Source organism: Bufo gargarizans, chromosome 3, assembly GCF_014858855.1.
Source record: "Bufo gargarizans isolate SCDJY-AF-19 chromosome 3, ASM1485885v1, whole genome shotgun sequence".
Lineage (NCBI taxonomy): Eukaryota > Metazoa > Chordata > Amphibia > Anura > Bufonidae > Bufo > Bufo gargarizans.
This window is the reverse complement of record NC_058082.1, coordinates 597,893,275-597,910,895: the sequence shown is the minus strand read 5'-3', so window position 1 is coordinate 597,910,895 and position 17,621 is coordinate 597,893,275. Positions and strand designations below refer to the sequence as shown.

The following is a 17,621-nucleotide window of genomic DNA, read 5'->3' as shown; positions in this document are numbered from 1 at the left end:
CACCCTAAATATCGACATGTTCACTGTTACCATTACTTGTATGCGTGCCGCCATTTTGAAATGCGAATTCGATCGTCTGCACCCCCACCCCTAAATATCGACATGTTCACCGTTACCATTACTTGTATGCGTGCCGCCATTTTGAAATGCGAATTCGATCGCGTGCACCCCCACCCCTAAATATCAACATGTTCACCGTTCCCATTGCTTGTATACGTGCCGCCATTTTGAAATGCAAATTCGATCGTGTGCACCCCCACCCCTAAATATCGACATGTTCACCGTTCCCATTGCTTGTATGCGTGCCGCCATATTGAAACGCAAATTCGATCGTTGCATGATATGTGCCATAGGAAAAACCCGATGACGTAGTGTATCAATTTACCTGCATCATTGTGTCATGACAAATTCAGCTCTGCTACATCAGTCTAGATATAATGGTTTCTATTCTGGCTGTACTTTACTTTGGATAAAGATTCAATGCACTGTCCTGTATGTAGGCACCCCGACGAAGGCGGAGTGGTTTTGCACCCCCTGGCACCAGGTACGCGCGGCGCACGCCTCCCTCCCGTGGCTCTGTGATTGACACTATCAGGCTCTGCGCTGTACTATATATTGTACGCCGCTCACGACTGTGGAATCTTGCAGAAAGGGGTAAATAGTTTTGTCGAACACTCCTTACCAGAACGGGCGTGACGGCGGCAGGAAATGCCATGTTGTGCCAGCTTGCCCTGTCTATTTATGTGTTCCTCTCATCTTCTTCATGACTAATGGGTGATGCTCTCAAACTGAATTCTTAGTCAGCCCTCTGTCACCCAGCGTCTCTGGTGCGGGTCCTCCGGCAGACAGACTGGCTCGGGTTACTTAAGGGAAGAGGCTTAAAACCATTTGATCAGAAATATCTGAGAGAGGACAAAAAAATTAAAAAATTGGGCAGAGCGGTTTATGTATTTACTCGTCCGCGGTAGGAAATCAGGACAAGGGGGTGAGAGGTGCCAGCTTCTGCTCTGTGCCTTTCCCAGTCCCGTCTCCCCTCTCCTGGCTGAGCTCATTGCACCGGACTTGCTTTTTTTAGGATTTCGGGAAAGCTGTGTGATAGCGATGTAGATCCTCCTCGGGCTGCCACCCAGCTTTTCTCGGATCCTTAAAGCCGCATCATGCATGATGAGGAGTGCATGGATAGGCGGGAGACTGGGAAAGCTGGGTGGGTGAGGAAAAGCCAAATACAATTTTATAATAAGGAGACGTGAGTCATGCGGAGGTGGGGGAACCCCAATTTTGGATATAGGGGCTGGTTTCAGAGGAAGGGTGAACGCCCCCATCTATCGGACATTTATAGCATATTCTACGGTCGTGTCATAAACGACTACCCCTTTAAAGGAAATGTCCACTCTTTGTCGTAATGTTATTTCTGGGCCCGCCATTCTGTGCTGATTCATTTCCTAATGTATCACTATTGCAGTTGGAGCTTGGTTTTCCTGATACAGAGCTCCAAATCCCCTGCGAAGATGTAAAGTCAAGTGATGAAAATTCAGCCTGCCCGAAGCCACCACTAGAGGGAGCTCACTCAATAGTGAGTTTATAACAGTGTGCAGTGAGCTCCCTCTAGTGGTGACTTCAGGCAGACAGAACTTTATCCTTTATTTGATGCAGAGGATTTGGAGCTTTGTATCAGAAAAAAAGTATATTTGGGCGATTGCGCCATTTTCTCATATTTGTTGCAGTAGCTACACAAACAATGTGTTGGAGGTGGGGGAGGGGGGTTGCAGTAACCCAGCGAAGGGCTGTAGCAGTGGTCTGCAGGCAGTTTGCTTAGTGGGAGCGGGGGTTAGTATAAGAAGACAGGTTTTCCATTCAGGGCCCAAGGAAAGCCGGATGACAACCCCCATCGGCCTATTTAAAACGCAGCTGTGAGCGTTAAAATGGCTGTAATCAGCTTATAATTAGATGGTTCGTTCCGTGAAGTGATATGACTACTACTCTCAATTCCACACAGGTTCTTACTTCATGTTTCATATCCTCAAATCTTCAGAGCCCCTCCCCCTGAATTAAGTATACCTGAAACCACCGACTTCCTGGCGTGGCCCCTGCTGCCTCCAAAAATAAAACCGTACTCGCGCTGGCTGCTGTCAGAATGAGGTTGGACCTTAGGGTGCCATGCCACCCTTCCACCTTGACAGATCATCAATTCATTTAGAATCCAAGGTAGCATGAAACCCACCTCCTGTTTCATCCGCGGTTCCAACCCCTGCTGAACCTCTCCACCATGCTTTACACTGCAGCTCTGGTCTGTCAGATCGGCTGCTGTGTAAAAGCATGAGCTGATTGATATTGAAGGATAGGGATGATCATATAAACTACTAAGTGGCTAGTGAGAAAAAAGCTGAATGTCAGGTAACTACTGCCTATAGGGTAGCAAAAAACTGCGACTTAACCGCGGTGTGTGAACGGAGGGAAGTGAGCGTCAGTCTAGACTGGTCCTCTAGGTATAGCCAACTAGATGTACGGTGGTTTTAACTGGTATTTGCTGGTGCTCGTGGCTTTCCTACAGTAGTAACGTTACCAGCTCTTGTACAGATGCAGCAGAGTGGAGTTTGTCATTTGGCATCATGATTATAAGGGCGCCTTCACACGCGGCAGATGTTGCGGAAAAATGTCTGCAACTTTAATGTGCTTACCGCCATAGCATAAATGGATCTGATTTTCAGTTGCGTGAAATTTTTCTGCGACAAAATCTGCTGCGTGTGAAGACATGATGCCGAATGACAAACTCCACTCTGCTGCAGCTGGTAACGTTACTACTAATGTAGGATTTTTTTATAGGACCGCGAATGAGCTCCTATGAGCTGAATCTAGAAGCAGTACAGTCCAGAAGCGTGTTGACAAATTCAGCTCTGCTACATCCGTATTACCAGTTTATCCAATCACAGCATTGCTGGGACTGTTTTTTGGTTTTTTTTTACGCAACCTGAGGCTGGAAGGCGTCTTATTCCAGCTGTTAGTAAAGGAAGAATAAATGGCTGATGGGTGGTGGACTGGACATGAAAGCGGCAGGGATTTCCAGCTCCTTGTATATGGGGATTCTGGGATTTGTACTTGTGAGTAATGGCATTGAGAATGGTGTCCAAAGGTCAGCTCTGCTATTCATCGCCTACTGAGAGTGTCACGGCGAGCATTGTGCGCCAAAATCCTCCCCATACTGCCTGGGGGTGACTTGTGAGTCCTCACCCCCTCCAGGTGGGTCTTCTCCACCAGCCTCCTCCACTTACTGCCCTCTGCTACCACCTAGCGGTCTAAGGGTGTATTGCAGGCCTCCAGAAGGCACATTAACCCTAAAATGACAGGTTGGGAATATCATACTTAGATGTTATTATTTCTACGCGAATACCGACGACTGATCTAAGGAATACGCTTGGCAAGGACAACATGTGAATGTAAATAGCAGATTCGGCCACTGTTAGAACAGTGAAAACATAGGGGGGAATGTATGAGGATGTAGCAGAGCTGATGTTGTCAGGTGGCTGCTTTTCTGCGCAGTGGACCAACGCAGAGTTTTATGTTACTCACTGTATAATATACTTGTATAGTAATACTAACAGCCCATGTGTATTATGTTCCGATCCCCTAGGGCAGGGATGCTCAACCTGCGGCCCCCCAGCTGTTGCGAAACTACAACTCCCAGCATGCCCTAATAGCTGCAGGCATGCTAGGAACTGTAGTTTTGCAACAGCAGTTATGTTCAGACGATGCTGTTTTTACCGCACACGCGATGGTTTACCGCTATTGCCACGGTTCTGCAGCGAGCACAGGTAAAGTGCGTTAAAACCGCAGCGATTGGCAGTAAAGCCATGTGCGGATTTTTGCAGCGCAGTTCTTGACTACGCGGCGAACAAAGGCATTGCAGCTGCATAGTCTGAATATTAACTTACCGCTTTTATGATGTCTCTTTGTCAGTGAATGGAAACATTCTGGTTTTCAGGGGCACCGTGTCCGGCTCACACAGCTGCAGTCCGTTGCAATGTATCAGTGTAGGTAAGCGCTCACATCCTGTGTTCCAGAACAGCAGGGAGATGTGTGCTATTCGGTTTAGCTGTCTACTCTGCTATACTGTAACAAATTTTCAGCTGTGAGCAGGCAGAGAGCACCATGAACATAAACTAGAGTGTTTCCATTCACAAAAGCAAGCAGAGATCTTGAAAATTGAAGGGAATGGAAACCCAAAGTGGATTAGAAACCTGTGCAACTTTTCATTATGCATCTGCCCGAAACCACAGACAAAACACTTTGATTGCGCGCTGGCAAACTCAGCTCTGCTGCATCTGTATAACATTACAGTGTAAGATTAGTCTGATCACTCAGTGACAGGTAGAACCGGGTTGTGCCAACTTCCTTCTAGAAATCGTTGCGGTTGGAAAGGATCAGCGGGTGACGGGTCTGTTCCTCCCGTTCACATGATGGACGGCGCGCAGAGCGCTCATTGTCTCGCCGTCAGCCGCAGCACAATCGCACTGACCACAACCAGCTTCTGATAACCGAGGACCTGTTTGCTTTTCTTCCTTTTCTGTAGACACAAGACAAGTTCAGACATCTCCGTCCTGGTCCTATGACCAGTCCTATCAGTACCTTGGGTCCATCGCCACACCTTCTGTCCACCCGGCCACCCCCATCTCACCCGGACGTGCCAGCGGAATGACGTCCCTCAGCGCCGAGCTCTCCAGTCGGTTATCAGGTATAGACCATGAACATATCTAGTCCACAGACCATAGGTCTTCTTTCTAGTAAGCAGGGGTGCACCACAATGAGGCCAGGTGAGGTAGGAGGAGACCAGGCAGGGGTGCACCACCATCGAGGCCAGGTGAGGCCTCAGGCAGCACCAGGTAGGGGAAAGAGGGGGCAGCGGAAGGGCCGTGGGCAATGAGCGCTTTCATTGTGGCGAAGGGGTTAGGTTAAGAAGATGGGCACCATTTCAGTTTTTGGCTCAGGCAGCAGAATGGCTAGGTGCACCCCTGCTAGTAAGGGCTTATGTACACGAATGTATGTATTTTGCTTTCACAAATCCGCAAAATATGCATATTGTCCATGTTGAGTCCACATTTTTAACTCTGTGTGTCTTCCGTGTGCTTTCCGCATCCGTAGGTCTGTTCCACAAGGGATAGAACCTGTCTTGGACCCATTGAAGTCAATGGATCCACAATAAATGCCGATACAACACAGACAGTATCCGTATTTGGCAAACCGCAAAATACATACAGTTGTGTGAATGAGCCCTAAATCTTATAGAGCTTGTTCATCCCTGGGGACCTTCTCTGCAGATCCCCCAGCATGGCAATGGTGGGAATCATACTTACCTGATCCCTGCGGCTGGGTTCCGGCTCCATCACTCCTGGGTCTCCACTGCAGCCAGTCATTGACCTGCGCCAAACTGGATGCCAGGAGCTGCAGCGGTGACAGAGGCGCAAAGGAGCCGGTACCAAGTGACGGGGATCAGGTAAGTATGATTGGCACCGCTTATCCGGCCACGCTGTGGGCTGTCTGCAGAAAAGGTCCCCAGGGTCCCTTTGAATCACTTTACAAATGAAACTTTCTACAACTTTCTAAAATACTTAATGTCTCAATTCCTTAACACTGGAAAGATCCCAGTTTGCTGTCAGTGAATGAGAACACTTGTTTACATTCACAGACAGTAACCCTGTCCACAGCTAGTCCTGAGAAATGGATACATTGTATCCAGTCTAAACAATGCTCTTTGAGTGTGTTACATTGTATCAGTCTGGAGTTCAGGATGTTTCCATTTCTCAGCTGAGCTCAGGACTAGCAGCCTCTCACTGAAAACAAGTGCTCTCCTTCACTGAAAGCAAGCACGTATCTTGAAAATTGTGAAGAATTGAAACATGAAGTATATTAGAAAGTTGTAGAATTTTCCCTCTATGCACAAAATAATCTTCATTTACAGAAAACTGGAAACCCCCTTTAAGACCACCTACCAAGGTTGCACCTGCCATGGTCACTGATAGAGGGAATATGGAGAGGGGGGCATGGCACTCCCCTTATCTATCAGTAGTGTATTCCACTCTGGCATTGAAAGAGGGAACAAGCCCCACCACCACAAATGGGGTCTTGCTTTAATTTTTGATATTGATCTCCTGTTCTGTATGTAGACCCCAACCAGGTCATATGGGACAATTGATCTGTAACAATATATGACCTGAAAATGGCCATAAAGGCTGATTGTGATGCAGAGATGTCCAGTTGTCTCATTCCCAACTCAACTCCATATGTATCAAACCATCTTCGTCCAGGAACGTACAGGGTAGGGGTTTTGGTAGCATAAAACCAGCACCAGGAGGGGGGTTCCCGTATTCATACAAAAGACCACCCACATGGCTTTTGGGGTTTCTCCATATATATAATGTTGTAAACAAGCAGTAGATGCACAACTGAACTATTGTCTAGCAGCTTTGATATTGTAGGAATGTCCCATGTCTCCCAAGAAATCCATTACTACAGACTGAAAAAAAAAAAAACTTCCCTCCCCAGACAAGACGCCACACCTTGTCTGAGCGGCACGTCTTACCTGGGGGCTTGTTTGTTTTCACCTCACAATACCGCGTGTGACTGCCAAGTCCCAAACTGACGGCACATTCACCCACCATCCCACTACATAAGGAATGAAATTATCTTCTGAGCATCTTTAGTGTCTACTTCCCGTCTCGCTCTGGTGCTTCCATGGTTAACTTCTCACCAGGTCCTTGCATGTAGTCAAGATAGACAGAGATATAATCCAACCGGTATGGCTTTGTTTGTTTCTGCTGGAGTGTTGATTGACCTGATCTCAAGGTGGGACAGCTCCAGGACTCCAGTTCTCCAGCACTGTCCTGGCAGCCACCAGTGGTGGTCACCTGTAGGCGGGCCATCACCTTTTAATTTTCTGACTGAAAATGGACAAACCCTTTCATTTTATGTTATAGAGTAGTGGTTTCATACTTCTCCAACTGGTACAAAACTACAACTCCCAGCAGGAGAGACAGATGTTCTTGACCACTGGCGATTATTACACTGATCATTTTATAATATGTATTGTTTTTTTTTCACAGGTGCGCCAGACCTGACCGCATTCAGCGACCCTCGAGTCGGGATCGATCGTCAGTTCTCCACCCTTTCGTCGATTTCGGATCCACGCATGCACTATCCCGGAGCGTTTACATATACCCCAACCCCGGTGTCTTCAGGCATTGGAATTGGTATGTCCGCCATGACCAGTGCCACCAGATACCACACCTACTTACCACCTCCATATCCTGGATCTTCTCAAGCTCAAGGAAGCCCATTCCAGGCCAGCTCCCCTTCATACCATCTCTACTACGGAACCTCAGCTGGGTCTTACCAGTTTTCCATGATGTCCGGAGGAGACAGGTCACCGCCTCGCATCCTTCCTCCTTGCACTAACGCTTCCACGGGAGCAACTCTTCTCAACCCCAACCTACCTAACCAAAGCGACGTGGTCGAGACAGAAGGAAGTCACAGCAACTCTCCAACCAACATGGGCACCACGCCAAGGTTGGAGGAAGCGGTATGGAGACCCTACTGAAGAGCATCGAGATGTGATGGTTCATCAAGTCTACATCTGAATTCACCTACGTACATGGTCATCCTGGACGGTTCCAAAGACGTATCTGATCTCTCAATGCTGTGAAGCCAACGGGATGGAAGTAAATGGCTTTCACGTAAATGTGACAGATTTCCAATATGGCGTCTAGAAGGAGCAACTCACGTTGGCATCCAAATGGGCTACGAAGAGTGGATGTTGGCAGTGTGGAACCTCACCGGAAATTTCTGGAACATTTCTGTATCAATGTAAATGATGGATGCCTAGATGCATCCTTCCATAGCGTAATTGTACATTTCAGGTTACTCAGTGGAACTCACTTGTTTTTCGTTCAATCATATGCAAAAGTAAGGTTGTCCCTATCTCCGGCACCTTGAGCCTCTTTCCTGCTTTTAATTTTATAGCTTCCAGGTATATTTTACATTTTTTACGTACATCTTTTGTATTATACTTCATGTTGATTTTTTTTTAAATATTGGGCAATGATGTGTAATTATTTCAGTAGCAGTGCCCGCCCCCGAGGAGACCCAATTTTATTTATGTATAGTATTCAGGACTTTTTGTTAATTATTATCCCAGTTACATAAGGATGTTGTTTACATTTTTTATTTTTTGGGGGAAATTTAATGTTTTTATTTTTTATGTTTTTCCCCCCTCAGGTTAATTTGAGATCGTATTGATGCAACGTTGCAATGCTGGACACGTTAACTGTGTTGTATTCTGTAGGATGAGATCGGTCATGACATAAGGATGTGTATGTGTTCCCTTTCGTGACTTGGGGGCTTCTTGGTCCCGTTATGGACAGACTCTTAAGATTATTAGTTGGACTGACCCAACAGCAGGCCAATGAATCCTTCCATGGGCCTACATTTTGGGCCCAGCTACAACTTGACCTATGAGGCCCAACTGAAGACAACCCTGCTAGAAGCTCACTTTGATTCAGGTCACTAGCAGTGTTGGACTGGGGTTCCTTGGCCCACCAAAGGAAATTATTCTTGGGGTCCAATCTCTATATCATCAAAAAAGTGTAATGGTTTTGAATAAAAAAAAATAATAGACCCTAGTGGCATCCTAATTGGGTTTTTATGTCCTGGACCTGTAGTAGAGCCTGTGCCCAACTAAGGACCCTCTGGTACTCTGGTGGGCTAGTCCCTGGTCACTACTTACTAGTGGGCTAGACCATGTTCACTAGTTACTAGAACCTATCATGACCTGTATTTATGTGTTGGCGCCGATATGTGCGCCCTCAGAATAATGCCCTTTGCTGGGCCGATGGTAAACCAGTCCACCATATGCGATTGACTAGCCTTTTACATGTGATGGCTACCCTCCGGCACTCCAACTGTGGTAAAACTATAACTCCCAAGATGCCCTCTTGCTTGGCTGTTCTCAGAACTCCATAGAAATGAATGGAGCATGCTGGGAGTTGTAGTTTCACCACACCTGGAGTGCCGGAAGGTTAGCCATCACTGCTATAAGGTATCTGCTTCCATTACTGACCCATGACTGTTCATATCAATATAATGCTCAAAAATATATAGATGAGGACCCAGAATTGTACCCATGGCGGGACCAGCAGAAACCCCCAAACCATGGTGGGTTGGGCATGACCATTACATGAAGTGTTTACATTATTTTTTTGGAAGGTTCCAAATGGCCGAGTCTGTATTTCACCTTCAGTGGATGGTAATGAATGAATTGGTAACGTGAGGTATATTAAAGTGCAGACTACTCATTTAGTCACTGACTGTAGCCAAATGTGTAGCTTCCTATGTATTAACCACAGAAATATGAGAAGAAAAAAGCCACCCATAGACATTACAGGCCCATAACCAGCGATTCTCAGTAACACCCATTGTCCATTGGGACTGCAGTTTTATTAAATCCCTTTCATCTGGAATCATTGGACCCCCCTAGGTACCGGATTATCAGATGTTCATATATATATGAAACTCGTTAGGGTAAAGAACCATCAAGCTTTCTGGAAATTATTCCACTTTCTATTGCAGCTGTGTGCTGGATTATTGGACTTTATGGATTATCAAATGGATTTTTTGTTTTGAGGTAAATTGAGTTTCATTTTGTCCGATAATAAAAGAAAATCCAAGTAGAAGTACAGAGCAACGCGGCAAGATTTCCATCATCCGGCATCACGCCTGACGATAAGGGGATCACAGGACCTCAGTGATCGGCTCAGCCAGCAACAAGCAGTCAGTAGTCCTATAGCGCCCCCCACAGGGAAAATAAGGTGGAATCAACAGGCTGTCCATGTAATGCATGGAGGTGTTGGCCATCCAGAGCATTAGACACTTTGTGTAGCCCCTCTGAGGGTCCTAACGCGGGATGACCAGGGTCCTAGAAAGGGTTGACCAGGATTTTTTTTAAAAACATGTCTTCTTTCTTCCAAAAACAGCGCCGCATCTATCCACAGGTTGTGTGTGGTGTTGCAGCTCAGCCCTATTCACTTCAGTAAAGCGCGGTTGCAGTACCATTCACAACCTGTGGACAGGTGTGGCGCTGTTTTTGGAAGCATGGAGCCATTAAAAAAAAATAAAAAAATCCTGGACAACCCCTTCCTTGAAATATTTTACAGAGAAGCCCTCTAGTTGGCCGTCTCTGCTCAGCTTTCTGGTCTGTTGACAGTTTGGAATAGTTTATGGTTTTCATTTGGACACAAGTTCCAGATTATCAGATTACCATACGCTAGACGGTACTTCTGTTTATTCTGACCTTTTCTGTTACAGTCATTTCCCATCGCGTTTATTATATTTGCGCAGAAAGCATCTTGACGAGTCGAAAATGCCAAAAATAAAGGCGGTATTATCAGGGGCTGGGCTCTTCTGTATTTCCTGTGTCTGGGGAAGAGCAATCCAAATCTACCTACAACCTAATCGTGGGCGGCTTTCACACTAGCAAAAACGCTTCCGTTACTGATAATACAACCGTCTGCATCCGTTATGGCGATGACATCGCCAAGACGGATCCGTCATGAACACCATTGGAAGTCAATGGGGGGTGGATCCGTTTTCTATTGTGTCAGAGAAAACGGATCCGTCCCCATTGACTTGCATTGTGGGTCATGATCCCAGGACGGAAAGCTAACCGGTATGCTCTCTGGTATGAGAACGGAACGGAATGCATTTTGGAGCGCTCCGTTCTGTTCAGTTATGTTTTCTCCCCATTGGCAATGAATGGGGACAAAACTGAAGCAGTTTTTTTTTTCCGGTATTGAGACCCTATGACGGATCTCAATACCGGAAAATATTAACGCTAGTGTGAAAGTAGCCTTACAGAGGACCCGTCCCCTCTCCCAACAGTAAATTATTGTATTTCACTTGGAGCATTTTTGTTGTGCCGTTCCTCTATTATTCCTATTATGAATAAAGTTCTAATTGGGAGTGTAACCAGTTTGGCATGTGACCCTGACATTGCCAGCACTGATTGGATAGTGTCACACTATGCAGGGTCACACTTCCAACTGGTAACACCCAGCTGGACCTTTATTTATAAACTTCTAGCAGGAATAATAGAGCAGTGACACCATACCATTTTAAGAATAGATCCTGCAGGATTTTTATCACATGGGGGGATGCAAGTAGTTTATGGAACAGACAGGTCAGGAGAGGGGACAGGCCGGTCCGGTATTGTTTGATCCCAGCTTGTTGCAGCCATGGATTTTCCTTCAGTTTATACAGTTTTCAGTGGCACTGGCTATTAGAAAAGATGGAGGATTATATAAAAAAAAAAAAATTGTAAAAAGAAATATTTAAAGGTACTTATATTGCAGGGCAACTCCGAAGAGTATTTGAAAGCAGGGCTTCAGATGAGTGTTTGATAGAAAATAGTAATAAAAAAGAATAAAAATAGCGGCTGCGGGCAGCACACGTGAGGCTTATTTAACAGGTTTTATTTCCTTTTTTTTTTTTTTTTTTTACAGGACGGATATAAATAGATATAAATATATTTTTGTTGGCTTGTTTGTACTATTCCGATGCAGTTGCACTTTGCTCTATCAGGGGTACAGTGGAACGTTTTATCCATTTACGGTGGTTCATGTTTCACGGCGTAAATATGAGCAATGCAAAATCCCCTAATCACTCATCCTTTTCTTTTCCTGTAAAATATGGGGTCGTATATACCTGTCAGTAGTCATACACCTGTGAGGTCACTAGGTGGCAGCAGAGCTCTGCTAGTCATAATGTGTGTCAGGGATCAGCAACCTCCTGCGCTCCAGCTGTTCTAAAACTACAACTCCCAGAATCCTCCTTTCACTTCTATGGGAGTTACAAAAACTGTCGAGTATGTGTGCATGCTGGGAGTTGTAGTTGCGCTGCAGCTGGAGTGCTGAAGGTTGCTGATCCCTGATGTATGTTTTGCTGAATAGTCGCCTACTTTTGTCATAGGCTTTCAAGGTCACAAATTTTTTGCACCTTTCTATTGTCATACATTCAAGTAATTACCAGGTGGCACCAGAACACCTTATAAACATAATGTGCTGTATATGTAACCTTCTCGTTATACACTTGAATGCTCACTAGGTGGCAGCAGAGATCCAATAATTTCAATGTATGGATTGCTAAAAGGCATCTTACCATTGCTATACACTCTTGTTATCACTGCTCATTTTTACATAAATAACCTGCTCTTCCCATACTTTAGGAAGGTCACTATGTGTAATCAGAGCCCCATTATTCTCAATGTATGGTTTGCTTTGACATCTTACCATTGCTATACATGCATATGGTCACCAGGTGGCAGCAGGGTTCCTTTTCCATAATGTATGTGTGTAAGCTACTCTTGTCATACATTTGGGAGGTCACTAGGTGGCAGCAGAGCTACAGTACAGCTTTCATAGTGCATGTTTTGCTGGCCTGTGCCTTACACTTGTCATACTCTAAGGTGGTCACTAGAGGGCAGCAGGTTCTTCCATGCTATGTACCATTCATTATAAACTACTCCTGCCACGAGTAGCCATATGGGTTGCGGTATTTTGCATTGCTATTTATTAAGTAAAGAAAATATTCCGACACTTAAAAAAAAAAACAGAATCTTTTGATTTAGACTGGAATAAGAGGTGTATTGGATAGTGGAGATGTTGCTTACACACAGAGCTGGCAACTATTTTGTGGGATGAGATCATGATTCTGTTCCCATGATGTCATTATCCCTTTAAGAAGACTTTTTTTTTACTTAAAGGGTAAGCAAAAAGGTCTGGTTATTGCCAAGAGACAGCGCCACCCTTGTCTGCGGGCCGCCGCTGGTATTGCAGCTCAGCAAGTCTGGAAAAAGAAGATAATCTAAACAAGTCTGTGCTCCCGAGAGAGGCAGTCTGCTGTAGAGGAGATCCGACTTCCTGTGTCCACTTCTGTAAGGTGGTCACCAAGGGTTTACATGGAGGACCAGCCTTTGGGTGTGGAGGGGGAAACACCAGCCCCTTTAGTCTTGGGTGGCAAAACCTAGCACCATGTTGGAGGGGTGGATTTTGGTTTTTGATCTTTGCTATGAGAACTTCCTCTCTTCTACTGAGTGTACATCACAGGTGGTCACCCAGACAGGAAGTTAGGTGGTTGCTAGGCAACATTCAAATGCACATGCAGAATTTACTAAGAGGAACACGGGAGAATTCTTAAAGAGGACACTGTACGTGTACTGAGATAGCGGCATCCCACCGGTCACGTCTCATGGGTCCGTTCCACTAAATCTTCTCTGTGTGTAGGTGAAGGGTTAGTCCTGCAAAGCCATATTTAATGCCCACATCTGGTTCCCGGAAGAAGCCCCCCCCCCCCTTCTATATTTGCCCGAACAGAGTGTACGGAGAACCCCTTTAACCCTTTGTATGGAGATGAGGCCATGTCTGGTCCAGTGCTTGTGTTATCTGCATCGTACACAATAAGTTATCTTTTCTTTGCTGTATAATTAATAATAATTGTATTTATAGAGGTGTACATAGATTTCCAGTGCTTCCGGCATGAGGCCCCCGGCTCTTCAGTAAAACGCTTTACAACCTTTTAGAACTTTTATTTTTTATTTTTTGCCTTGTCTTCAAGAAACACTGAAGTGAGTTGTTTTTTATATCTATTGTTTTGTTGTTCACTTTTGTACACGGCTTCTGGAGCATGGACATGTGTGACCCTCCTGCTGCGTCACCGCCGCGCGGGCTGGGGTAAGGGCGGAGGCGCAGAGGGCGACGCTCAGTGTTTACTATGTTTCATTTTTCAAATAAAGTTCTAAAAAAAGAAGACTGCGTTATGTTGTCTGCTGGTGTGCCCGCACTTATGGCGCTATCTGTCTATTATCTATCTATCTATCATCTATCTATTATCTATTATCTATCTATTATCTATCTATTATCTATCTCCTATCTATCATCTATCTATCATCTATCTATCTATCTATCTATCTATTATCTAATATCTATCTATCTATCTATCTATCTATCTATCTATCTATCTATCTATCTACTATCCATCCATCTATCTATTATCTATCTATTACCTATCTATCTATCTATCTATCTATTATCTATCTATCTATTATCTATCTTTTATATCTTGTATGTATCTCCTATCTATCTATATTCTATCCATCTCATATCTATCTATAAACTAAATGATTGTACATGTTGAAATCCAACACCCTCACCCAGCTCTCCACCAAAATCTACAGTTTGGACAAATATGGAGTCGGGATACCCCCACACACATTACATGGCCAGTCGATCCCACAGATATCGGTGGGTTTTGCTGACGTGGACCACATGGCCACGTTACTACCACAGCAGGCAGAACCCTCCTCTCTTTAGTAAAGACAAAGCTGCTGGCCTTTTTATTTCTCTTTCCCTTTATGTTAGGGTTTGGGGTTTGGCTAGTTCCCCCGCCATGTATCTGATAGCACCGGCTTCCTGGTTTTCTGGCAGCAGACGGGTCACGGGGGGGTGACATCATAGATTGCAGTGTTTACCAAGATAACGCAGCTATGGAACAAGGTGACATTAAGGAAATCAGAAAAGTCAATCCACAACAATGACGTCGTCAGCAGCCAGAGAACAGAGCAGGTTACTCACGAAACCAGTAAAACCCTGGACTGGGGAGACTAATAATGCATACCTCCCAATTTTTGAAATCGCAAAAATGAACAATATGTGTGCGCGCATCCAGGGCCGTCTTTAATTTTGATTGGACCCTGGGCAAAAATTTACTTGGGCCCCCTGGATCCCGCCTTCCCACACCTTAGCATGCAATCACGCCCTCCACCACAACACACACACACAAAATCCACACATCTGGTAGAGTCCAGTGAATGACTGTAAATACTTCCCGTTCTGAAGACTCCAGCGGCTCAGGATCAGTGCTCTGGGCTCAGGCTGGAAGTGGGCACCGCTCTGCAGGAAGGAGACCAGGGCTCGGCTCACCCTAGTGTTACAGTGCACCCCAGCACCCCACAGTATGCAGTATAGCACCCTATAGTATACAGCAACCCACAGTATGCAGTATAGCACCCTATAGTATACAGCAACCCACAGTATGCAGTATAGCACCCTATAGTATACAGCACCACACAGTATGCAGTATAGCACCCTATAGTATACAGCACCACACAGTATGCAGTATAGCACCCCACACTATACAGTACCCCACAGTATATAGTAGAGCAGCCCACAGTATACAGCACCCCACAGTATACAACACCTCACAGTATACAGTAGAGCAGTATAGCACCTCACCGTATACAGCACCCCAAACTATACAGCACCCCACACTATACAGCCCCCCACACCAGTGGTCGGCAACCCGCGGCTCGCGAGCCACATGCGGCTCTTTTGATCCTTAGATGCGGCTCTTTGGTTCGGGCTGGCGGGTGGGCGGCCTTTCTTGCAAAATGTCAAGCTTTCAAAATGTCCGTCATGTGCCTCCTGCCCCGTCTGTCTGCTCCTTCCACTTTATGAATGAAGCAGGCAGGCGGGGCAGGAGGCGCATGACGGAGGGTGAGATGTCACGCTGCGCACAGCAGCAGAAGGGCGGGCGGCGGAGGACTTTCAGCAGAACACCGGCCATGTGAGGAGTGGTGAAGAGGCCGCTGCTCAGGTCCAGGAGGAGCGAAATGTCCTGCAGCAGAAAGGTAGGAGCTGCCCCCGGTGTGTGCACCGGCCCCACCGCAAGTGTCCCTGCCTCCTCCCTTCCCCCCCACTAATACATTACTTTACTTACTGGAGGGCACTTATGGGGGATATCTGTGGAGGGCACATATGGGGGATATCTGTGGAGGGCACTTATGGGGGATATCTGTGGAGGGCACTTATGGGGGATATCTGTGGAGGGCACTTATGGGGGATATCTGTGGAGGGCACTTATGGGGGATATCTGTGGAGGGCACTTATGGGGGATATATGTGGAGGGCACTTATGGGGGATATCTGTGGAGGGCACTTATGGGGGATATATGTGGAGGGCACTTATGGGGGATATCTGTGGAGGGCACTTATGGGGGATATCTGTGGAGGGCACTTATATAGCATCTTATGCTATATATGTGTCATCCACAGATATCCCCCATAGGTGCCCTCCACAGATATCTCCCATAAGTGCGTCATCCACAGATATCCCCCATAAGTGCGTCATCCACAGATATCCCCCATAAGTGCGTCATCCACAGATATCCCCCATAAGTGCGACATCCACAGATATCCCCCATAAGTGCGACATCCACAGATATCCCCCATAAGTGCGTCATCCACACATATCCCCCATAAGTGTGTCAGCCACAGATATCCCCCATAAGTGCGTCATCCACATTACATCCACATCTGCAGACAAGTTTAATAAAAGTAAAAAATGATAAAGATAAAATGAAATAATAATCAAGATCCAAATAAAAGAAAGTACATATAAAAGTATGTAAAAACACACTCTGGGCTCATGCCCACGAATGTAAGGGCGCCGTGCCTGTGCTGTGGACCGCAAATAGCGGTCCGCAATGCACAGACACAGACCATGGGGCAGCTGCATGAGGATCGCGGACCCATTCACTTAAATGGGGTTCGCGATCCGCATCCGACTGCCCGAACCGCAAAAAAAGTAGCGCATGCTGAAGTGAATGGGTCCATGATGCGGGCTGCACACAGTCGTGTGCAGCCCGCATCATGGACCCATTCACTTCAATGGGTCCAGGATCCGGGATATGAGTGCTACAGTGTGCTTCCGTGGTGCTTCTGGCTGTGCCTCCGCACCGCAAAAAAGTAGTGCATGCGCTACTTTTTTGCGGGGCGTAGGCACAGCCAGAAGCACCACGGAAGCACACTGTAGCACTCATATCCCGGATCCTGGACCCATTGAAGTGAATGGGTCCTTGATGCGGGCTGCACACGGCCAGTGCCCGTGTATTACGGACCCGCCGTATGCGGCCTGCAATATGGCAACGGCGGGCACACGGTCGTGTGCATGAGCCCTAATAGTCCTCACTGGTACTGTTGACACAATATTTTAGGTTTTAAAAATGTGGCTCTCGAAATAAATTTCAATCGTGGTTTTGGCGATATTTGGCTCAGTTGAAAAAAAAGGTTGCCCACCACTGCCCCACACTATACAGTACAGCAGTATAGCACTCCACACTATACAGCACATACAGTATACAGCCTCCCACAGAATACAGTACAGCACTCCAGGCCCCCCCCCCACAGTATACAGCCCCACACAGTATACAGACCCCCCACACACAGTATTCAGCCCCCCACACAGTATACAGCCCCCCCCCCACACAGTATACAGCCCCCCCACAGTATACAGCCCCCCACACAGTATACAGCCCCCCAAAGTATACAGGCTCCCCACAGTATACAGCCCCCCCACAGTATACAGGCCCCCTACAGTATACAGGCCCCCCCCACAGTATACAGGCCCCCCCCCCCCCACAGTATACAGGCGCCCACAGTATACAGCCCCACACAGTATACAGCCCTCCACTATACAGTAGTTTACAGTATATTAGCATAACAGCCCCTGTCACCTTTTTCTGATGTA

The 17,621-nt window shown here is 46.4% G+C and overlaps 1 protein-coding gene across 2 annotated transcripts in view; it reads left to right on the top strand.

Moving 5' to 3' along the window:
- Positions 1-9,716, top strand: part of RUNX1 (RUNX family transcription factor 1) — a 98,222-nt gene extending 88,506 nt beyond the window's left edge. For both annotated transcript variants that reach the window (XM_044284465.1, XM_044284464.1), the window contains 2 exons: positions 4,568-4,729; positions 7,095-9,716. In XM_044284465.1, coding sequence (XP_044140400.1) covers positions 4,568-4,729; positions 7,095-7,588 — 656 coding nt within the window. In that variant the 3' untranslated portion in view covers positions 7,589-9,716. The remainder of the gene's footprint in view (positions 1-4,567; positions 4,730-7,094) is intronic.
- The last annotated feature ends 7,905 nt before the right edge of the window (positions 9,717-17,621 follow it).